At 40.9% G+C, this 25123-nt stretch overlaps 1 protein-coding gene across 33 annotated transcripts in view; it reads right to left on the reverse strand.

Moving 5' to 3' along the window:
* The window catches only part of tou (bromodomain adjacent to zinc finger domain 2B toutatis), a 1094933-nt gene that overhangs the window by 104916 nt on the left and 964894 nt on the right, over positions 1-25123 (reverse strand). For all 33 annotated transcript variants that reach the window (XM_071667361.1, XM_071667356.1, XM_071667362.1 and 30 more), the window contains one exon: positions 6079-6273. In XM_071667361.1, the coding sequence (XP_071523462.1) occupies positions 6079-6273 (195 nt within the window). The remainder of the gene's footprint in view (positions 1-6078; positions 6274-25123) is intronic.

The raw sequence follows: 25123 nt of genomic DNA on the forward strand, positions 1-25123 counted from the left end.
TCCATCCGCTGCCAAATCCACTCCCAGATATCTAAATCACTTCACTTCCTCTAGTTTTTCTCCATTCAAACTTACCTCCCAATCTACTTATCCCCTAAACCTACTCAACCAAATAACCTTGCTCTTATTCACATTTACTCTCACCTTTCTTCTTCACACACTTTACCAAACTCAGCCACCAACTTCTGCAGTTTCTCACATGAATCAGCCACCAGCGCTGTATTATCAGCGAACAACAACTGACTCCCTTCCCAAGCCCTCTCATCCACAATAGACTGCATACTTGCCCATCTCTCCAAAACTCTTGCATTCACCACCTTACAACCCCATCCATACGCAAATCAAACAACCATGGAGACATCACGCACCCCTGCTGCAAACTGACATTCACTAGGAACCAATCACTTTCCTCTCTTCCTACTCGTACACATGCCTTACATCCTTGACAAAAACTTTTCACTGCTCCTAGCAACATACCTCCCACATCATATACTCTTAATACCTTCCACAGAGCATCTCTATCAACTCTTATCATATGCCTTCTCCAGATCCATAAATGCTACATACAAGTCCATTAGTTTTTCTAAGTATTTCTCACATACATTCTTCAAAGCAAACACTTGATCCACACATCCTCTACCACTTCTGAAACAACACTGCTCTTCCCCAATTTGATACTCTGTACTTGGTATGACCCTCTCAATCAATACCCTCCCATATAATTTCAAAGGAATCCTCAACAAACTTATACCTCTGTAATTTGAACACTAACCTTTATCCCCTTTGCCTTTGAATAATGGCACTATGCATGCATTCTGCCAATCCCCAGGCACCTCACCATGAACCATACATACACTGAATATCCTCACCAAATCAATACCATCCAAACCAGCCGCCTTGCTGGCTTTCCTATTCTGCAAAGCTTTCACTACCTCTTCTCTGTTTACCTACATCATTCTCCTTGACCCTGAAGTGAAGTGTTTAAGATATCTGGGAGTGGATTTAGCAGTGGATGAAACCATGGAAGCAGAAGTGAGTCACAGGGTGGGGGAGGGGGCAAAGGTTCTGGGAGCACTGAAGAATGTGTGGAAGGCGAGCACATTATCTCAGAGAGCAAAAATGGGTATGTTTGAAGGAATAGTGGTTCCAACAATGTCATATGGTTGTGAGGCATGGGTTATGGATAGGGTTGTGCAGAGGAGGGTGGATGTATTGGAAATGAAATGTCTGAGGACAATGTGTGGTGTGAGGTGGTTTGATCAAGTAATGAAAGGGTAAGAGAGATGTGTGGTAATAAAAAGAGTGTGGTTGAGAAAGCAGAAGAGGGGTATGTTGAAATGGTTTGGTCACATGGAGAGAATGAGTGGGGATAGATTGACAAAGAGGATATATGTGTCAGAGGTGGAGGGAAGATGGAGAAGCTGGAGAACAAATTGGAGGTGGAAGGATGGAGTGAAAAAGATTTTGAGTGCTCAGGGCCTGAACATACAGGAAGGTGAAAGGTGTGCAAGGAATAGAGTGAATTGGAACAATGTGGTATACTGGGGTGGACGTGCTGTCAATGGATTGAACCAGGTCATGTGAAGCATCTGAGGTAAAACATGGAAAGGTCTGTGGGAGCCTGGATGTGGAAAGGGAGCTGTGGTTTCAGTGCATTACACATGACAGCTAGAGACTGAATGTGAACAAATGTGGCCTTTTTTGTCTTTTACTAGCGCTACCTTGCTCTGTGTGTGTGTGTGTGTGTGTGTGTGTGTGTGTGTGTGTGTGTAGTGTGTGTGTGTGTGTAGTGTGTGTGTGTGTGTGTGTGTGTGTGTGTGTGTGTGTGTGTGTGTGTGTGGTGGTGATTTCTGTGTAGTGGGGTGGCAACAGAAATGGATGAAGGCAGTAAGTATGAATATATACACATGTATATAAGTATGTGTGTGTATATGTATGTATACGTTGATATGTATATGTGTGCACAGGGGCATGTATGGACATTTATGTATATATATATATATTTCTTTCTTTCTTTCATACTATTCGCCATTTCCCGCATTAGCGAGGTAGCGTTGAGAACAGAGGACTGGGCCATTGAGGGAATATCCTCACCTGGGCCCCTTCTCTGTTCCCTCTTTTGGAAAATTAAAAAAAAAAGTGAGAGGGGAGGATTTCCAGCCCCCCGCTCCCTCCCCTTTTAGTCGCCTTCTACGACACGCAGGGAATACGTGGGAAGTATTCTTTCTCCCCTATCCCCAGGGATATATATATATATATATATATATATATATATATATATATATATATATATATATATATATATATATATATATATATATTTTTTTTTTTATACTTTGTCGCTGTCTCCCGCGTTTGCGAGGTAGCGCAAGGAAACAGACGAAAGAAATGGCCCAACCCCCCCCCATACACATGTATATACATACGTCCACACACGCAAATATACATACCTACACAGCTTTCCATGGTTTACCCCAGACGCTTCACATGCCTTGATTCAATCCACTGACAGCACGTCAACCCCGGTATACCACATCGCTCCAATTCACTCTATTCCTTGCCCTCCTTTCACCCTCCTGCATGTGCAGGCCCCGATCACACAAAATCTTTTTCACTCCATCTTTCCACCTCCAATTTGGTCTCCCTCTTCAACTCGTTCCCTCCACCTCCGACACATATATCCTCTTGGTCAATCTTTCCTCACTCATTCTCTCCATGTGCCCAAACCACTTCAAAACACCCTCTTCTGCTCTCTCAACCACGCTCTTTTTATTTCCACACATCTCTCTTACCCTTACGTTACTCACTCGATCAAACCACCTCACACCACACATTGTCCTCAAACATCTCATTTCCAGCACATCCATCCTCCTGCGCACAACTCTATCCATAGCCCACGCCTCGCAACCATACAACATTGTTGGAACCACCATTCCTTCAAACATACCCATTTTTGCTTTCCGAGATAATGTTCTCGACTTCCACACATTCTTCAAGGCCCCCAGAATTTTCGCCCCCTCCCCCACCCTATGATACACTTCCGCTTCCATGGTTCCATCCGCTGCCAGATCCACTCCCAGATATCTAAAACACTTCACTTCCTCCAGTTTTTCTCCATTCAAACTCACCTCCCAATTGACTTGACCCTCAACCCTACTGTACCTAATAACCTTGCTCTTATTCACATTTACTCTTAACTTTCTTCTTCCACACACTTTACCAAACTCAGTCACCAGCTTCTGCAGTTTCTCACATGAATCAGCCACCAGCGCTGTATCATCAGCGAACAACAACTGACTCACTTCCCAAGCTCTCTCATCCCCAACAGACTTCATACTTGCCCCTCTTTCCAAAACTCTTGCATTTACCTCCCTAACAACCCCATCCATAAACAAATTAAACAACCATGGAGACATCACACACCCCTGCCGCAAACCTACATTCACTGAGAACCAATCACTTTCCTCTCTTCCTACATGTACACATGCCTTACATCCTCGATAAAAACTTTTCACTGCTTCTAACAACTTGCCTCCCACACCATATATTCTTAATACCTTCCACAGAGCATCTCTATCAACTCTATCATATGCCTTCTCCAGATCCATAAATGCTACATACAAATCCATTTGCTTTTCTAAGTATTTCTCACATACATTCTTCAAAGCAAACACCTGATCCACACATCCTCTACCACTTCTGAAACCACACTGCTCTTCCCCAATCTGATGCTCTGTACATGCCTTCACCCTCTCAATCAATACCCTCCCATATAATTTCCCAGGAATACTCAACAAACTTATACCTCTGTAATTTGAGCACTCACTCTTATCCCCTTTGCCTTTGTACAATGGCACTATGCACGCATTCCGCCAATCCTCAGGCACCTCACCATGAGTCATACATACATTAAATAACCTTACCAACCAGTCAACAATACAGTCACCCCCTTTTTTAATAAATTCCACTGCAATACCATCCAAACCTGCTGCCTTGCCGGCTTTCATCTTCCGCAAAGCTTTCACTACCTCTTCTCTGTTTACCAAATCATTTTCCCTAACCCTCTCACTTTGCACACCACCTCGACCAAAACACCCTATATCTGCCACTCTATCATCAAACACATTCAACAAACCTTCAAAATACTCACTCCATCTCCTCTCACATCACCATTACTTGTTATCACCTCCCCATTTGCGCCCTTCACTGAAGTTCCCATTTGCTCCCTTGTCTTACGCACTTTATTTACCTCCTTCCAGAACATCTTTTTATTCTCCCTAAAATTTAATGATACTCTCTCACCCCAACTCTCATTTGCCCTTTTTTTCACCTCTTGCACCTTTCTCTTGACCTCCTGTCTCTTTCTTTTATACATCTCCCACTCAATTGCATTTTTTCCCTGCAAAAATCGTCCAAATGCCTCTCTCTTCTCTTTCACTAATACTCTTACTTCTTCATCCCACCACTCACTACCCTTTCTAATCAACCCACCTCCCACTCTTCTCATGCCACAAGCATCTTTTGCGCAATCCATCACTGATTCCCTAAATACATCCCATTCCTCCCCCACTCCCCTTGCTTCCATTGTTCTCACCTTTTTCCATTCTGTACTCAGTCTCTCCTGGTACTTCCTCACACAGGTCTCCTTCTCAAGCTCACTTACTCTCACCACCCTCTTCACCCCAACATTCACTCTTCTTTTCTGAAAACCCATACAAATCTTCACCTTAGCCTCCACAAGATAATGATCAGACATCCCTCCAGTTGCCCCTCTCAGCACATTAACATCCAAAAGTCTCTCTTTCGCACGCCTGTCAATTAACACATAATCCAATAACGCTCTCTGGCCATCTCTCCTACTTACATAAGTATACTTATGTATATCTCGCTTTTTAAACCAGGTATTCCCAATCATCAGTCCTTTTTCAGCACATAAATCTACAAGCTCTTCACCATTTCCATTTACAACACTGAACACCCCATGTATACCAATTATTCCCTCAACTGCCACATTACTCACCTTTGCATTCAAATCACCCATCACTATAACCCGGTCTCGTGCATCAAAACCACTAACACACTCATTCAGCTGCTCCCAAAACACTTGCCTCTCTTGATCTTTCTTCTCATGCCCAGGTGCATATGCACCAATAATCACCCACCTCTCTCCATCAACTTTCAGTTTTACCCATATTAATCGAGAATTTACTTTCTTACACTCTATCACATACTCCCACAACTCCTGTTTCAGGAGTATTGCTACTCCTTCCCTTGCTCTTGTCCTCTCACTAACCCCTGACTTTACTCCCCAGACATTCCCAAACCACTCTTCCCCTTTACCCTTAAGCTTCGTTTCACTCAGAGCCAAAACATCCAGGTTCCTTTCCTCAAACATACTACCTATATATATATATCTTTCTTTTTTCTTTTATACTATTCGCCATTTCCCGCATTAGCGAGGTAGCGTCAAGAACAGAGGACTGGGCCTTTGAGAGAATATCCTCACGTGGCCCCTTCTCTGTTCCTGCTTTTGGAAAATTAAAAAAAAATGAGTGGTTGGGCCATTCTTCGTCTATTTCCTTGCACTACCTCGCTGACGCAGGAAACAGCAGTTATGATAAATATAAATTTTTTTTTTTCTATTCTTGATTACTGTTCCCCTGGTTATAGAGAAATTAACAGATGTGGCAACATCAACACAAACTGCACACTTCTTTCTCTAACTGAGTCTACAGGATAACTAACAGTGACTGTCCTGTGAAAACATTTGGCTCCCACATGCTCCTCCCCCACCCCTTCCCAGAATGTAACCTTGATACAGTAGTGGGAATTCTTAGAAACAAAGGTTATTTGTTTGAGGAGGTTCATCAAGTGGTGAAGATCTTTTGTGAATGTTAAACAGTTAAGGAAAAAGAATCAAAATGTTATATGGATGCGGGATGAGTCAATACACATTATGTCTGCAATAATTCTCATAAAGGAGACATTGTAGCACTCAGTGAGAATCCATAACACAATAATACAACATGTGTTAATAAGCATAAAATCAACAATCCAAGAATACATCTTATCATTTACCTTGCTCTGCATGGATGCATTAGTTATTTTCTCTTCCATAGCATATACACTATCAAGGATAAGAAAATCCACCTTCAGAGCAACATCTGGCAACCAGTGACATGGTTCATCTGCTACTGGGGTGCCATATTCGTCATAGACAAGTTTCTCCATATCCTCAGAGTCAGGATCCAATGTTGCAGCTTCTGAATCAATCTGATGCAAGAGGGGTTTGCTTGTAAGTCAAAACTTTAATGTAATTTTGTTAATATAAACTTTTACAGCATCTTACAAATAAGGCACTGGCAATACAGGCACACACTCATATACTAAATACTAAATCAAACACAAATATCAACAAAAATCTCAAGATCCTTACAACAGTTTTGATGAAATAAGGAAAAATTAATCTTTCCAATCATATCAAAAGCAAAAGCTTCTCATACAGCTCAGATTCATCCTCTTGACGTGAGTAGAACCGTCTATACTAAAACACCACAGTAAGTTTAATAAGGATCATGAAGAGTAAGACAGTTACCAATTTCTCCAAATCACAGATGACAAGTATGCTTTATTCACATTTGCAAAACCTGTTATAAAATCTTGTCTTCTAAAGCACTTTGTGAAAGAATGGAAGTTAAGCCCAAATATCAGTAACAAGACCATAAACTGGATGAAAATCTGCAAACAGCTATTCAAGAAATCATTTGATATTTCGTCTATTTCTATACTAAGCTCCATATAACTTTAGAGATTCTGTCTTGCAACTTGCTATCTACCTTTACTCTATACATCTTTTTTTAACTAAACACAAACAGGGCTCATGCAGAACCTTCTCTTCTCTATACACCATGATCAAAATACATAAAAACCTTATTCTAATAAAAATTATTTAATTCTTCTTACCCATGTACTCCTTCTTCCCATCTTTCCAACTTACCTAAGTCTTTCTTTGCATCTGCTCCTTTACAGCGCAATCAAGTACAGCTTTTATTTTTTCAAAGCCTTTCCACAAGTCTAATGCAGTTTCTATATTACCAGTCAATCCTATCACTGCACTGTGTTGTATCTTTCACCAGTTTCTTCATTCACCACATATCATTTTTTAAAATGCAAATTCATCCCCAAAAGATAATTCTCAACTGCTTGAAACATCACAGACCATTTTATAGTTCTACATATAAGTTTCAGTAATTATCATATATCTTCATGCAACAGCTGAGTTCACATATGTATCAACTCTGACTTTTTGAGGGAAAAAAACTTTCAAATTCCTTATAAATATGTCAACCACATTTTTTGTGACATGACACAACATTTGACCATCAAACTCCAGGCCATAAATTCTGTAGTGAGGGAGTGATGTTTTCATGGTGCTATGATTTTTTTTTTTTTTTTTACACCACCACTCCAGTAGAGTTAACATAAGTTATTTACAGTACCAGCTTAGCTGTTTAAATTCTATAGCATTACATACCCAACCTAATCAAAATATCATCAGGAACAATCTTATAAAGATGTCCAAGATGAGAAATACCACCTATTATGAATCCATTAAGAGGCAGGATACCATCACAACAACAGAAGTGCTATCCCTAATCTAACAGGTAGAGCACTACTTTCCACCAGCAGCCTAGACCAAACAGCATTTTTGTAGTCTTTCAGAATTTCACATTATAAAACTGTTTGAGAGGAAAAATAACTTAAAAATTGACACGTGAAATCCAGAAACTGATACCTGCCATCATTTGCTGATAGCATAACTCACTTCATATCTGTTCTAACTTTCTAAAAGGGGAAACAGAAGAAGGAGTCACGCGGGGAGTGCTCATCCTCCTCGAAGGCTCAGATTGGGGCGTCTAAATGTGTGTCGATGTAACCAAGATGAGAAAAAAGGAGAGATAGGTAGTATGTTTGAGGAAAGGAACCTGGATGTCTTGGCTCTGAGTGAAACGAAGCTCAAGGGTAAAGGAGAAAAGTGGTTTGGGAATGTCTTGGGAGTAAAGTCAGGGGTTAGTAAGAGGACAAGAGCAAGGGAAGGAGTAGCACTACTGAAACAGGAGTGGTGGGAGTATGTGATAGAGTGTAAGAAAGTAAACTCTAGATTGATATGGGTAAAACTGAAAGTGGATGGAGAGAGATGGGTGATTATTGGTGCATATGCACCTGGGCATGAGAAGAAAGATCATGAGAGGCAAGCATTTTAGGAGCAGCTGAGTGAATGTGTTAGTAGTTTTGATACATGAGACCGGGTTATAGTGATGGGTGATTTGAATGCAAAGGTGAGTAATGTGGCAGCTGAGGGAATAATTGGTGTGCATGGGGTGTTCAGTGTTGTAAATGGAAATGGTGAAGAGCTTGTAGATCTATGTGCTGAAAAAGGATTGGTGATTGGGAATACCTGGTTTAAAAAGAGAGATAAACGTAAGTATATGTATAGAAGTAGGAGAGATGGCCAGAGAGCGTTATTGGATTACGTGTTAATTGACAGGCGCGCGAGACTTTTGGATGTTAATGTGCTGAGAGGTGCAACTGGAGGGATGTCTGATCATAATCTTGTGGAGGCAAAGGCAAAGATTTGTAGAGGTTTTCAGAAAAGAAGAGAGAATGTTGGGGTGAAGAGGGTGGTGAGAGAAAGTGAGCTTGGGAAGGAGACTTGTGTGAGAAAGTACCAGGAGAGACAGAGTACAGAATGGAAAAAGGTAAGAACAAAGGATGTAAGGGGAGTGGGGGAGGAATGGGATGTATTTAGGGAAGCAGTGATGGCTTGCGCAAAAGATGCTTGTGGCATGAGAAGCGTGGCATTTGGACGATTTTTACAGGGAAAAAATGCAAATGAGAGGGAGATGTATGAAAGAAAGAGGCAGGAGGTCAAGAGAAAGGTGCAAGAGGTGAAAAAGAGGGCAAATGAGAGTTGGGGTGAGAGAGTATCATTAAATTTTAGGGAGAATAAAAAGATGTTTTGGAAGGAGGTAAATAAAGTGTGTAAGACGAGGGAACAAATGGGAACTTCAGTGAAGGGGGCTACTAGGGAGGTGATAACAAGTAGCGGTGATGTGAGAAGGAGATGGAGTGAATATTTTGAAGGTTTGTTGAACTTGTTTGATGATAGAGTGGCAGATATAGGGTGTTTTGGTCGAGGTGGTGTGCAAAGTGAGAGGGTTAGGAAAAATGATATGGTAAACAGAGAAGAGGTAGTAAAAGCTTTGCGAAAGATGAAAGCCGGCAAGGCAGTGGGTTTGGATGGTACTGCAGTGGAATTTATTAAAAAAGGGGGTGACTGTATTGTTGACTGGTTGGTAAGGTTATTTAATGTATGTATGACTCATGGTGAGGTGCCTGAGGATTGGCGGAATGCTTGCATAGTGCCAATGTACAAAGGCAAAGGGGATAAAAGTGAGTGCTCAAATTACAGAGGTATAAGTTTGTTGAGTATTCTTGGGAAATTATATTGGAGGGTATTGATTGAGAAGGTGAAGGCATGTACAAAGCATCAGACTGGGAAAGAGCAGTGTGGTTTCAGAAGTGGTAGAGGATGTGTGGATCAGGTGTTTATTTGAAGAATGTATGTGAGAAATACTTAGAAAAGCAAATGGATTTGTATGTAGAATTTATGGATCTGGAGAAGGCATATGATAGAGTTGATAGAGATGCTCTGCGGAAGGTATTAAGAATATACGGTATGGGAGGCAAGTTGTCAGAAGGAGTGAACAGTTTGTATCGAGGATGTAAGGCATGTGTACGTGTAGGAAGAGAGGAAAGTTATTGGTTCTCTGTGAATGTAGGTTTGTGGCAGGGGTGCGTGATGTCTCCATTGTTGTTTAATTTGTTTATGGATGGGGTTGTTAGAGAGGTGAATGCGAGTTTTGGAAAGAGGGGCAAGTATATAGTCTGTTGTGGATGAGAGAGCTTGGGAAGTGAGTCAGTTGTTTTTGCTGATGATGCAGCGCTGGTGGCTGATTCATGTGGGAAACTGCAGAAGCTATTGACTGAGTTTGGTAAAATGTGTGAAAGAAGAAAGCTGAGAGTAAATGTGAATGAGAACAAGGTTATTACGGTACAGTAGGGTTGAGGGTCAAGGCAATTGGGAGGTAAGTTTGAATGGAGAAAAACTGGAGGAAGTGAAGTGTTTTTGATATCTGGGAGTGGATTTGGTAGCGGATGGAACCATGGAAGTGGAAGTGAATCATAGGGTGGGGGAGGGGGTGAAAATTCTGGGAGTGTTGAAGAACATGTGGAAGTCGAGAACATTATCTCGGAAAGCAAAAATGGGTATGTTTGAAGGAATAGTGGTTCCAACAATGTTATATGGTTGCGAGGTGTGGGCTATAGATAGAGTAGTGCGCAGGAGGGTGGATGTGCTGGAAATGAGATGTTTGAGGACAATATGTGGTGTGAGGTGGTTTGATTGAGTAAGTAATAATAGGGTAAGAGAGATGTGTGGTAATAAAAGGAGAGTGGTTGAGAGAGCAGAAGAGGGTGTTTTGAAATGGTTTGGTCACATAGAGAGAATGAGTGAGGAAAGATTGACCAAGAGGATATATGTGTCAGAGGTGGAGGGAACGAGGAGAAGTGGGAGACCAAATTGGAGGTGGAAAGGTGGAGTGAAAGAGATTTTGAGTGATTGGGGCTTGAACATGCAGAAGGGTGAAAGGTGTGCAAGGAATAGAGTGAATTGGAAAAATGTGGCATACCAGGGTCGACGTGCTGTCAATGGATTGAACCAGGGCATGTAAAGAATCTGGGGTAAACCATGGAAAGTTCTGTGGGGCCTGGATGTAGAAAGGGAGCTGTGGTTCCGGTGCATTATTACATGACAGCTAGAGACTGAGTGTGAACGAATGTGGCCTTTGTTGTCTTTTCCTAGCGCTACCTCGCACACATGAGAGGGGAGGGTGTTGTTATTTCAAGTGTGGCAGGGTCGCGATGGGAATGAATAAAGGCAGACAGTATGAATTATGTACTTGTGTATATATGTATATGTCTGTGTGTGTATATATATGTATACGTTGAGATGTATAGGTATGTATGTTTGCATGTGTGGACGGGTATGTATATACATGTGTATGTGGGTGGGTTGGGCCATTCTCTCGTCTGTTTCCTTGTGCTACCTCACTAACACGGGAGACAGTGACAAAGCAAAATAAATATATGGGAAATTATATGGGAGGGTATTGATTGAGAGGGTGAAGGTATGTACAGAGCATCAGATTGGGGAAGAGCAGTGTGGTTTCAGAAGTGGTAGAGGATGTGTGGATCAGGTGTTTGCTTTGAAGAATGTATGTGAGAAATACTTAGAAAAGCAGGTGGATTTGTACGTAGTATTTATGGATCTGGAGAAGGCATATGATAGAGTTGATAGAGATGCTTTGTGGAAGGTATTAAGAATATATGGTGTGGGAGGCAAGTTCTTAGAAGCAGTGAAAAGTTTTTATCGAGGATGTAAAGCATGTGTATGTGTAGGAAGAGAGGAAAGTGATTGGTTCTCAGTGAATGTAGGTTTGCGGCAGGGGTGTGTGATGTCTCCATGGTTGTTTAATTTGTTTATGGATGGGGTTGTTAGGGAGGTGAATGCAAGAGTTTTGGAAAGAGGGGCAAGTATGAAGTCTGTTGTGGATGAGAGAGCTTGGGAAGTGAGTCAGATGTTCGCTGATGATACAGCACTGGTGGCTGATTCATGTGAGAAACTGCAGAAGCTGGTGACTGAGTTTGGTAAAGTGTGTGAAAGAAGAAAGTTAAGAGTAAATGTGAATAAGAGCAAGGTTATTAGGTACAGTAGGGTTGAGGGACAAGTCAATTGGGAGTTAAGTCTGAATGGAGAAAAACTGGAGGAAGTGAAGTGTTTTAGATATCTGGGAGTGGATTTGGCAGCGGATGGAACCATGGAAGCGGAAGCGAATCATAGGGTGGGGGAGGGGGCGAAAATTCTGGGAGCCTTGAAGAATGTGTGGAAGTCGAGAACATTATCTCGGAAAGCAAAAATGGGTATGATTGAAGGAATAGTGGTTCCAACAATGTTGTATGGTTGCGAGACGTGGGCTATGGATAGAGTTGTGCGGAGGACGGTGGATGTGCTGGAAATGAGATGTTTAAGGACAATAGGTGATGTGAGGTGGTTTGATTGAGTAAGTAATAATAGGGTAAGAGAGATGTGTGGTAATAAAAAGAGTGTGGTTGAGAGAGCAGAAGAGGGTGTTTTGAAATGGTTTGGTCACATGGAGGGAATGAGTGAGGAAAGATTGACTTGACCAAGAGGATATATGTGTCAGAGGTGGAGGGAACGAGGAGAAGTGGGAGACCAAATTGGAGGTGGAAAGATGGAGTGAAAAAGATTTTGAGTGATTGGGGCCTGAACATGCAAGAGGGTGAAAGGCGTGCAAGGAGTAGAGTGAATTGGAACGATGTGGTATACTGGGGTTGATGTGCTGTCAATGGATTGAACCAGGGCATGTTAAGCGTCTGGAGTAAACCATGGAAAGTTCTGTGGGGTCTGGATGTGGAAAGGGAGCTGTGGTTTCGGTGCATTACTACATGACAGCTAGAGACTGAGTGTGAACGAATGGGGCCTTTGTTGTCTTTTCTAGCGCTACGTCGCACACATGAGGGGGGAGGGGGTTGTTATTTCATGTGTGGCAAGGTGGCGATGGGAATGAATAAAGGCAGACAGTATGAATTATGTACATGTGTATATATGTTTATGTCTGTGTGTGTATATATATGCATACGTTGAGAGGTATAGGTATGTATATTTGCATGAGTGGACGTGTATGTATATACATGTGTATGTGGGTGGGTTGGGCCATTTTTTCGTCTGTTTCCTTGAGCTACCTCGCTAATGCGGGAGACAGCAACAAAGCAAAATAAATAAAAATATAATATATATATGTAGCCATTTGGCTACTTTTGGTCAGTTTTGGGGGTTTGATTGGAACAGTCTCCCAACAGGTTACAATCAGTTAATGTACCACCACAAAACAATGAGGACTGAGTGTGGTTTTGCCCTTAATGAACCTAGGAAGGCATCTAGGTTACACAGAGAAAAACTATCAGTGCAGGTTAATCATTAAACACTTTTATGAGCTTATTTTGCTGGAAGAAAATGATGGGTAAGAGGGGAGGAGAAAAGGATAGCGCTGATATGTTTAAGAAAGAAGAGCCAGGGGAATGGGAGCTGAGGAATGGGAGAAAGAATACACTGCTGCTGATGGCAAGGAAGGTGGGAGGGGAATCAGACACGTGAAATTTATCTTCTAATTATGGCTACCAGCAGAGTATGGAACTTGAAGAGGCTCAAGAGACTATCATACTTCATTAATCAAAATTACTCACAAAGAGAATTATTACTATTAGCAGAGTACAATAGGCCTGCAGCACCTACCACTACATATGCCTAACTGACATACATACTGTGAGTGTGGTTAACATTTGTGTGTCACAGGGAAAGAGTTTTACTCTTTTGTTGCCCCATCTTTTAACTTTGTATATATGCATTATGTCTTTAATCGTATGTATGTACACACAAACACATCCCAGCCTAAGCTAGGTACCCATGTATTGACCAGCTCCAAGTGAAGGGCAAGTATGGGCTGAATGCCATGCCAAGGGTTTTAACCAATGCAAGTCCGATGCCAGGCTGGCCCATGGTCACTTATGCCAACCACTACAATACAGAAACCTATGGATGTGTATGTATTTATCGTATGTCACTGAAAATATACTAAAAAAGTAATATACTTTTCACTACGATGGTGTGGGAGAGTGATGAGAGGAGGGGGAGGGCCCTGACTGGTGGCATATATGCTCCACATTTATCTGTATTCATAAAAGTAGCAGCAATCTGAGACCTTAAGTACATAGCAAAGCAAAAGGTTAAGCCAAAATGACTAGTATTCATAAAATTATGAAATTCAATAAAGACTTCATCTTAACATATTAACTACATGATCAAGAAATGCCCCTCAATTCTCAGTAACATATCAACTACATGATCAAGAAATGCCCCTCAATTCTCAGATCTATAATTGAAAGTACAACTATAAAACTTTCAAGCTTAATGAATACAGTAAAAAGGAAATCTGACTTATGATACAACATAGAAACCTAAGGACTACATGGAACATGGAATCCACTCTCCTCTTTCCAATTAATCAACTAAACAATTATCACTATATTAACATTAAAAAGGATTAAAAAACTAAGGCCTATTCAATCCAATCTTAACCCTTAAACAGTGGCAGATGTTATCTTAGGAAATGCCTGCTAACACATATTAATGTTCTTCCTGTCCACCTGAAGGTCATGCTTACATTGTGACCCCAAGGAAGACACACATAAGTTGTTGAAAGTCGAAAGTTATTAGGAGGAATACATAAGCATTATCTTTAGAAAGTGAAGAAGAATAAACTGAGAAACATGCAGAAATAATTGACTTATAGAGCAATTTTTGTGGCAGATTATGTAAGAAGGAGAGGAAAGTGTCCCACGGACTCTTGCTCTTATGAAAGAAATTACATAACAATTGTGACTAATTTTCTCTTCATGGGGTAACAAAGGACTTTGGTAAGGATGATATGTAAAGACCAAAACATTTCCATATAAACATCACCTCCATTATCCTCTCATTCATGCCAACCTCTTGATCTCCTCACTCTGATATGCAGTGTAATATTTCTGCGTTTCACTTCTAAATAATGTCGTGACTATTTACGAAATTAAGAATATACATGAAATAAAAGTAAAGTTCTCTGAATAAAAAGAAAAATACTTCCATAATCTTCCAACAATTGGCAGCCAATCTCTCTCACAATGAATTTTAGTTTACCTGAGTTTACATGAGAAATACAGATAACAGGAGGCCTGATTGGCCCATGACTGGGTTGTCTGGTAAAAAAGAAAAAAGTGACTTAAGAAAATGTAATTCTGCTTAGCAGTTTTTAAAGCTATCACAGACTCCTCGCTGCTGCACATTAGCTTTCTAGTGTTCCCATTACCACTGTCATTTATACAGTTTATTTCTGGCATCTTTCTTAGAGTATACCTGAATTTACATAATATTAATCTAAATAACTCTTGAAGGTATTCACAGTCTTAGCATTCACTACACCTGACAGTAACTTATTCCAGTGCTCAACACACCTATAGAAAAGAAACTTTTCCCACATTCACACTACATCTTTTACCTTTGAATTTCATTCCACTTGTCCTGGTAACCATATTTTCTTGTATTTTGAAAAGATGTTTGTGATTTACCTTACTGAACTTGTTCAGAATTTTGAACACTTGGATGAAGTTGCTGCAAAATCTATGTATTTCAAGGGAGAAGAGATCCAATCATTTTAGCCTCTCTTCTTATGCCAGATTTCTAAGGGATAGGATCAATTTTGTTGTGCATCTTTGTGCTAGTTCTAATTTTTTCTTCTCTTTCATAGGTTGGGAACCAAAACTGGATGGCATATTCAAGGTGCAGTCTTACTAGGGAATCACAAAATGTGAGAATTGTTTCTGGTGTTTTGTAATCTTTTATGTCCCTGGCTATGAAACCGAACATTTGGTTGCCTTTTTAACTTGCAGCTCAATACTGTTTAGCGTACTTCAGATTGTTGCTAATGACAACTCCAAGGTCCTCTTCTTCATTTACTTTAGCTAAAAAAGTTCCCAAATAGCAATAGTTTGTAGTCATACTGCATTTTCTTCTCTCCAAAGTGCATAACTTTACACTTGTCCACATTAAATGTCATTTGCCATCTGTTTGACCACTCTGCTAGTAAGTTACAGCTCTAACTCCTAGTTTAGCATCATCAGCAAATTTGGAGATCTTAGATATAAGACTGATTCCTAGGTCATTAATGTATATTATGAAAAGAAGTGGGTCTAGGACTGACCCCTGTGGCACACCACTCATTATCAAGCCAATCTGAGGCTTCACAGTTTAATACTACACTCTGCTTACTTCTGGTATGCCAGTCTTTGATCCATGTACAGATTTCTTCATCGATTCTGTGTGCTTTGAGTTTATGCAAAATTATCTTGTGAGGTACTTTATCAAAAGCCTTTTGGAAATCTAAATATCTATACCATATGGTACTTCTTCATCCCAATTCTGATAAATAACATTACAAAATTCTAGTAAACTTGACAGGCAGGATCTATTGCAGAAACTGTGTTGGTTGTCCAATATAATTTTGTGATCTTGAAGCAAGACAATTTCTTTATACATCAATCTATTACATTTAATTGCCATCTCCCGCATCAGCGAGGTAGTGCAAGGAAACAGACAAGGAATGGCCCAACCCACCAACACACACATGTATACATATAAATGCCCACACACACACATATACATACATATAAAATTCAATGTAAACATGCATATACATACAGAGACATATACATATATACACATGAACATATTCATACTTGCTGCCTTCATCCATTCCCGTCGCAACCCCACCACACATGAAACAACAACCCCAGCAATGTAGCACCACGAAGACAAAAAAGGCCACATTTGTTCACACTCATTCTCTAGCTGTCATGTGTAATGCACTGAAACCACAGATCCCTTTCCACATCCAGCCCCCACAGACCTTTCCATGGTTTACCACAGACACTACACATGCCCTGGTCCAATTCACTGACAGCTAGTCCACCCCGGTACACCGCATCATTCCAATTCACTCTATTCCTTGCATGCCTTTCACCCTTCTGCAAGTTCTGGCCCCGATCGCTCAAAATCTTTTACACTCCATCCTTCCATCTCCAATTTGGTCTCCCACTTCTCCTTCTTCTCTCCAACTCTGACACATATATCCTCTTTGTCAATCTTTCCTCACTCATTCTCTCCATGCGGCCAAACCATTTCAACACACCCACTTCTGCTCTATCAACCACACTCATTTTATTACCACACAAGTCTCTTATCCTTTCATCAACTGCTCGATCAAACCACCTCACAACACAAATTGTCCTCAAACATTTCATTTACAATACATCGACCCTCCTCTGCACAACCCTATCTAAAGCCCATACCTCACAACCATATAACATTGTTGGAACCACTATTCCTTCAAACATTCCCATTTTTGCTCTCCAAGATAACATTCTTGCCTTCCATACATTTTTAAACACTCCCAGAACCTTTGCCCCCTTCCCCACCCTGTGACTCACTTCCGCTTCAATGGTTCCATCTGCTGCTAAGTCCACCCTCAGATATCTAAAACACTACAGTTCCTCCAAGTTTTCTCCATTCAAACTCATCTCCCAATTAACTTGTCCCTCAACCCTACTGAACCTCATAACCTTGCTCTTATTCACATTTACTCTCAACTTTCTTCTTTCACACACTTTACCGATCCCAGTCACCAATTTCTGCAGTTTCTCACCTGAATCAGCCACCAGCATTGTACCATCAGCAAACAACAACTGCCTCACTTCCCAAGCCCTCTCATCCACAAAAGACTGCATACTTGCCCCTCTCTCCAAAACTCTTGCATTCACCTCCCTAATCACCCCATCCATAAAAAAATTAAACAACCATGGCGACATCACACACCCCTGCCGCAAACCGACATTCACGGAGAACCAATAACTTTCCTCTCTTCCTTCTCATACACATGCCTCATTATCATTATCATTATTATACTTTGTCGCTGTCTCCCGCGTTAGTGAGGTAGCGCAAGGAAACAGACGAAAGAATGGCACAACCCACCCACATACACATGTATATACATACACGTCCACATGCACATATACATACCTATACATCCCAAAGTATATATATATATTTTTTTTTTGCTTTGTCGCTGTCTCCCGCGTTTGCGAGGTAGCACAAGGAAACAGACGAAAGAAATGGCCCAACCCACCCCCATACACATGTATATACATACGTCCACACACGCAAATATACATACCAACACAGCTTTCCATGGTTTACCCCAGACGCTTCACATGCCCTTGATTCAATCCACTGACAGCACGTCAACCCCGGTATACCACATCCATCCAATTCACTCTATTCCTTGCCCTCCTTTCACCCTCCTGCATGTTCAGGCCCCGATCACACAAAATCTTTTTCACTCCATCTTTCCACCTCCAATTTGGTCTCCCTCTTCTCCTCGTTCCCTCCACCTCCGACACATATATCCTCTTGGTCAATCTTTCCTCACTCATTCTCTCCATGTGCCCAAACCATTTCAAAACACCCTCTTCTGCTCTCTCAACCATGCTCTTTTTATTTCCACACATCTCTCTTACCCTTACGTTACTTACTCGATCAAACCACCTCACACCACACACTGTCCTCAAACATCTCATTTCCAGCACATCCATCCTCCTGCGCATAACTCTATCCATAGCCCACGCCTCGCAACCATACAACATTGTTGGAGCCACTATTCCTTCAAACATACCCATTTTTGCTTTACGAGATAATGTTCTCGACTTCCACACATTCTTCAAGGCTCCCAGGATTTTCGCCCCCTCCCCCACCCTATGATCCACTTCCGCTTCCATGGTTCCATCCGCTGCCAGATCCACTCCCAGATATCTAAAACACTTTTCTTCCTCCAGTTTTTCTCCATTCAAACTTACCTCCCAATTGACCCTCAACCCTACTGTACCTAATAACCTTGCTCTTATTCACATTTACTCTTAACTTTCTTCTTTCACACACTTTACCAAACTCAGTCACCAGCTTCTGCAGTTTCTCAACCAAATCAGCCACCAGCGCTGTATCATCAGCGAACAACAACTGACTCACTTCCCAAGCTCTCTCATCCCCAACAGACTTCATACTTGCCCCTCTTTCCAAAACTCTTGCATTCACCTCCCTAACAACCCCATCCATAAACAAATTAAACAACCATGGAGACATCACACCCCTGCCGCAAACCTACATTCACTGAGAACCAATCACTTTCCTCTCTTCCTACACGTACACATGCCTTACATCCTCAATAAAAACTTTTCACTGCTTCTAACAACTTGCCTCCCACACCATATATTCTTAATACCTTCCACAGAGCATCTCTATCAACTCTATCATATGCCTTCTCCAGATCCATAAATGCTACATACAAATACATATACACACACACACACACACAGACATATACATATATCCACGTACATAATTCATACTGTCTGCCTTTATTCATTCCCGTCGCCACACATGCCTTATATCCTCGGTAAAAACTTTTCACTGCTTCTAGCAACTTACCTCCCACACTGTATACTCTTAAAATACTCCACAAAGCATCTCCATCAACCCTATCATATGCCTTCTCCAGATCCATAAATGCTATCTACAAATCCATCGGTTTTTCTAAGTATTTCTCACATACATTCTTCAAAGCAAACACCTGTTCCACACGTCCTCTACCACTTCTGAAACCACACTGCTCTTCCCCAATCTGATGCTCTGTACATGCCTTTACCCTCACAATCAATACCCTCCCATATAATTTCCCAGGAATACTCAACAAACTTATGCCTCTGTAATTTGAACACTCACCTTTATCCCCTTTGTCTATGTGTAAAGGCACTATGCATGCATTCTGCCAATCCTCAGGCACCTCAACATGATCCACAAATACACTGAATATCCTTACCAAACAATCAACAACAGTCATCCTCTTTTTTAATAGGCTCCACTGCAATACCATCCAAACCCGCCGACTTGTCGGCTTCATCTTCCCCAAAGCTTTCACTCCCTCTTCTCTGTTTACCCAACCATTCTCCCTGATCCTCTCACTTTGCACACCACCCCAAACAAAACACCCTATATCTGCTATTCTATCATCAAACACATTCAACAAACCTTCAAAATACTTACTCCATCTCCTTCTCACTTCATCACTACTTGTTATTACCTCCCCATTTGCCCCCTTCACTGATGTTCCCATTTGTTCTCTATGAAAATTTTATCTTGTATCATTTTTCCCATAATTTTACCTAACACTGACATAAGGCTAATTGGGAAGTAGTTCAAGGCACACTTTTTGTCTCCTTTTTATATAAATAGTGGAAAGGTGTAATCTCTCTTTCATACTTGTTCCCCGTTGATCATGTTAACTAATTAGCATCAGGAACACATGATGAAAAGGTTTCATATGCTCACTCCATTGTCTAACTCTCATGTACAATATAGCCTAATTGGGCAGAAGTTCAAGGCACACTTTTTGTCTCCTTTTTATATATAGCGGAAAGGTGTAATCTTTCTTTCATACTTTTTCCTCACTGATCATGTTAACTGATTAGCATCAGGAACACATGAAGAAAGGGCCTCCTATGCTCACTCCATTGTCTAACTGTCATGTACAATATTTTCACATGGATTTGTGCAATGTTTTATCATTACCTGGGGGAAGGAAGGATGAAAGTCTATAGAAGCTTTAGGAGAAGAGGAAACAATGCAGGTAAGGTGAGAGCAGTGAAAGGGAATGAGTATGGGAAAGAGGACCGTGTGAAGAGATACCAGGAGAAATTGAGTGAAGAATGGTAAAAAGTGAGAGCAAATGAGCTAGGGGAGAGGGTGAGGAATTAAGAGTTATTTAGTGAAGTACTGCTTTGATGAGAGAGAGAAGTAAGTGGTAAGTAGAAGATGGACTGGTAAAGAAGGGTTGTGAGTGGTGGATGAGAAAGTTAAGTAGGTAGAGCAAGCTAGAAGACAAGAGTAAGGGGATTATTTGTAGGGAAGAAGTGCAAATGATTGAGAGATGTATAAGTGAAAGCAGAAAGAGATCAGGATAAAGGTGGAGGGTCTGAGAGGTCAAGTGAGAGTTGGGGTTAACAAGAATCAGCACAACTTGAAGATATTAAAAAATGCTTTAGAAGTTAGTTAATAGTGTCAAGAAACAAGAAAACAAAGACAACATCAGTTAACAAGGTAAAGAGAGAAAAAGTAATATGCAATAATAAAGTGAATATGAAGTGAGTATTCTGAAGGACTACTGAATGTGTTTGATGATAAGTTGGCAGATGTGGGTATGTAGGTACCAAAGTGAGATAGTCATGGCCAGTGGTTTGGTGAAAAGAGAACAGAATGTGAAAATCCTTGTGTAAGATGAAGGACACCAAAGCAGTTGGAGTAGATGGGAATGCCATTGATTTTCTTAAGGAAGGGGATGATTATGTTGTTGATTGGTTAATTAGGATTTTCACTATATGTATGGCTCATAAAAAAGGGCATGAGGACTGGAAAATGAATCTACAGTCCCAATGTATAAAGCCAAGGGACAAAAGTAAATACTGAAACTAATGTGGTATTAGGTTTTTAAGTGTACCTGATAAGCTGACTGGGAGAGCGGTGGTGGCATGCCAAGAACTTCAAATGTTATGTGGATCAGGTGTTTGCTTTGAAGGATGTGTGTGACAAATACTTAAGAGACTGAAGAACTTGCTTGTGGCATTTAAGGAGCTGAAGAAAGCATATGACAGGGTTAATTTAGATGCTCTATGGGAGATGTTGCAAATATACTGTATGATATGACAGGAAAGCCACTAGAAGCAGTAAAGAGTTTTTGTCAAGAGAGTAAAGCATGTGTGCAACTAGGAAGAGAGGAGGGTATGTGGTTCTAGGTGAAGGTGTGTCTGCAGCAAGGGTGTGTGACATTAACATGGTTGTTTGATTTGTTTATGGATGGGGTAGGAGGTTAGGTGAATGCAAGGGTCTTAGAAAGAGGACCAGTTATACATTTTTTTTTTTGGGGGGGTGGCTTGTTAGGTAAGTCACTTGTTGTTTGCTGATGACAAAGAGCTGAGTGGCAGATTTAAGTGAGAAACTATAGAAGCTAGTGTCTTGAGTTTGGAAGTGTGTGTGTGAAAGAAAAATGTTAAGAGTAAATGTGAATAAAAGCAAAATCATTAAGTTCAGCAGTGGAACGAGAAAGGTTAGTCAAGGTATGAGTTTAAATAGAGACATGGCAGCATATGAAACAATGGAAGCTAAAGTGAGCTATGGGGTGGTTGAGGGTGCTGAAGTCCGAGGTGCATTAAGGAGTGTGTGGAAAGAGACTATCTGTGAGGGGAAAGATGGCATGTTTAATGGTATAGTAGTTCTTGTATGCATATGAGGTATGGGTTCTACACTACACAGTACAGAAGAAGGCGAGTGTGTTGAACACGCAATGCCTGCCTGAGGACAATATGTGACGCAAGGAGGACGTATCAAGTAAAAAATGACATGACAAAAGAGGCAAAAGAGAAATGTGGCAATAAGAACAGTATGGTTGAGAGAGCTGGAGAAGGTGCACAGAAATGGTTTGGACATATGTAGGGGATGAGTGTGGAGAGGTTGATAGAGGGTATATATGTTAAAGGAGTAGGAGACAAGGACAAGGAGAAACCAAACTGCAGTTGTAGGGATGGAGTGGAAAAGGTTTTGAATCTTTATTGCATGAACATGCAGGATGGTGTAAGGTGTGCATGGAAAAGAGTATATAGGAAATATGTAGTACACTGGGGAAATGAGCCATCAAAGGAATGAAACTGGGCATATGAAGCATTCAGAGGAAACAGGGAAAGGTTAGCAGGCTTTGGTTGTGAATAGAAGGCTGTGGTTTTGGTGAATAATACATGACAGTTTCAGAGAGGATGTGAATGAATGAGGCCATTTTTTTGTCTGTTCCTGGTGCTACCTCACTAACACAGGGAACAAGAAACAAATAATAAAAACTATGTTATTTACCGTCAACACTGTACCTGTATATGAAACAGGAGTACAGTATGAAAATAGACTTAACAGAAAGATGGTAACATCATTATTATGCCTTACTATGTCACCAAGAGCTGTCATTCATCATTCACACCCACCTCTAGGCACTCACTCAGCATGGGATAAAGACAAAAAAGGTAATAAAGATTTCTGTGATCTTTCTGTTACTTTTAAATACAAATCATTCATTTCATAAGGGATTTTCTTTTATTTCTTTTTACCTTTTGCACATTATGAGGGAGTTTCTGGACCATGCCTACCATTTGGGCCTTAAATGACTGATCCCTGGATGTTTATAGGTGTCCCCAGGATAGGGGTTCATCAAAATTTAAAAAAAATATTTGCTTCCTATCAATTACTAGGAAATATCAACAATGTTGTATGCTTGCGAGGCGTAGGCTATGGATAGAGTTGTGCACAGGAGGGTGAATGTGCTGGAAATGAGATGTTTGAGGACAATGTGTGGTGTGAGGTGGTTTGATCGAGTAAGCAATGTAAGGGTAAGAGAGATGTGTGGAAATAAAAAGAGTGTGGTTGAGAGAGCAGAAGAGGGTGTTTTGAAATGGTTTGGGCACATAGAGAGAATGAGTGAGGAAAGATTGACCAAGAGGATATATGTGTCAGAGGTGGAGGGAACGAGGAGAAGTGGGAGACCAAATTGGAGGTGGAAAGATGGAGTGAAAAAGATTTTGAGTGATCGGGGCCTGAACATGCAGGAGGGTGAAAGGCGGGCAAGGAATAGAGTGAATTGGATCAATGTGGTATACCGGGGTTGACGTGCTGTCAGTGGATTGAATCAGGGCATGTGAAGCGTCTGGGGTAAACCATGGAAAGTTGTGTGGGGCCTGGATGTGGAAAGGGAGCTGTGGTTTTGGGCATTATTGCATGACAGCTAGAAACTGAGTGTGAACGAATGGGGCCTTTGCTGTCTTTTCCTAGCGCTACCTCGCACACATGAGGGGGGAGGGGGATGGTATTCTATGTGTGGTGAGGTGGCGATGGGAATGAACAAAGGCAGACAGTGTGAATTGTCTGCATGGGTATATATGTATGTGTCTGTGTGTGTGTATATATGTGTACATTGAGATGTATAGGTATGTATATTTGCGTGTGTGGACGTGTATGTATATACATGTGTATGGGGGTGGGTTGGGCCATTTCTTTCGTCTGTTTCCTTGCGCTACCTCGCAAACGCGGGAGACAGCGACAAAGCAAAATAAATATAAATAAAATCAAGGAAAGTTAAAGAGAAAAGGAAAAATCTGGTTGGTCATTTATATTTGGCGTCAAACAGACATTTCAATCTAGTGTGCAGCAAGAGCTCGGCCAATCAGATGTTAGTTGACTTTCGCTGACTCACACACCTTTACCACTTTTCTGCAATCACCAATATATTGGTAATACATGAAAGACTTTTCCCACTACTACAAGTTCAACATCCAACAAATCATTATCACCATAATAAGTGCTCTAATGACCATTAGTAATTATCCAATAATTGATGTGTGGCATATGCTAAGGCCTTACCTTTCTCCATCATGTTATGTGGGTAAATGAGAAACTAAGATCCTGTCCTGGTATTAATTATTAATGTTTGTGACAGTAGGCAGCTTTCCTAGCTGATAACCTGTGCTTTTCAATTTAAGTGATGGAGGGAAAAGGTAACATGTACAAGTATGGATAAGGTCCCCAAAAGGTAAGACATTGTGCTATATGGGTAACTGTAACAGTTTCTGCTTGTGCTAATAACATTTACTTGTGACATTAGGCATGTCTACATACTGATAAAATTCCTCTTTGAGTTTAAATGTGGGTGGGTAGAGGCATCTCATACAAGTATGGCTGGGGTCTCTGTACTAAGAAATGTTACGGTGCAGCTATGATCCTTTAGGGGTTAAAGGTTAATTGCATCTATCCCTAAACACAAGGGATCTGAAGACCAACAATAAAACAGAAGATGACGACTGTCTGTGGCACTAAAATGAGCCACCTAAAATAGACCCAAAAGCAATATAACCTGTACCAAGACAATGATTCAATTTATACCAGTTTTACAAAAATGTAAATGGTCGAGCAAAATACTGATGCTGCTGGGAATATGACAAAGAATAAAACCAACTGAATACTAAATTCAAATAAGTTAACTTTCCAAAATGGAATTCAAGAACTCTGACAAGCACCTTGATGGGAAAAACCAAAAGCTCCCAAAACATGAAGTGAAGGACCTATTATCAAACAAACTTTGGAAGATGGTTGACTATAAGACAAATGACATGATGCAGAGCTTATCACAACCTTAATCCAGTAATAAAAGAACATCACTCTAAATATATGGTTTTGGCCTTCAGCCAAAGA

Source organism: Panulirus ornatus, chromosome 12 (genome assembly GCF_036320965.1).
Source record: "Panulirus ornatus isolate Po-2019 chromosome 12, ASM3632096v1, whole genome shotgun sequence".
NCBI lineage: Eukaryota > Metazoa > Arthropoda > Malacostraca > Decapoda > Palinuridae > Panulirus > Panulirus ornatus.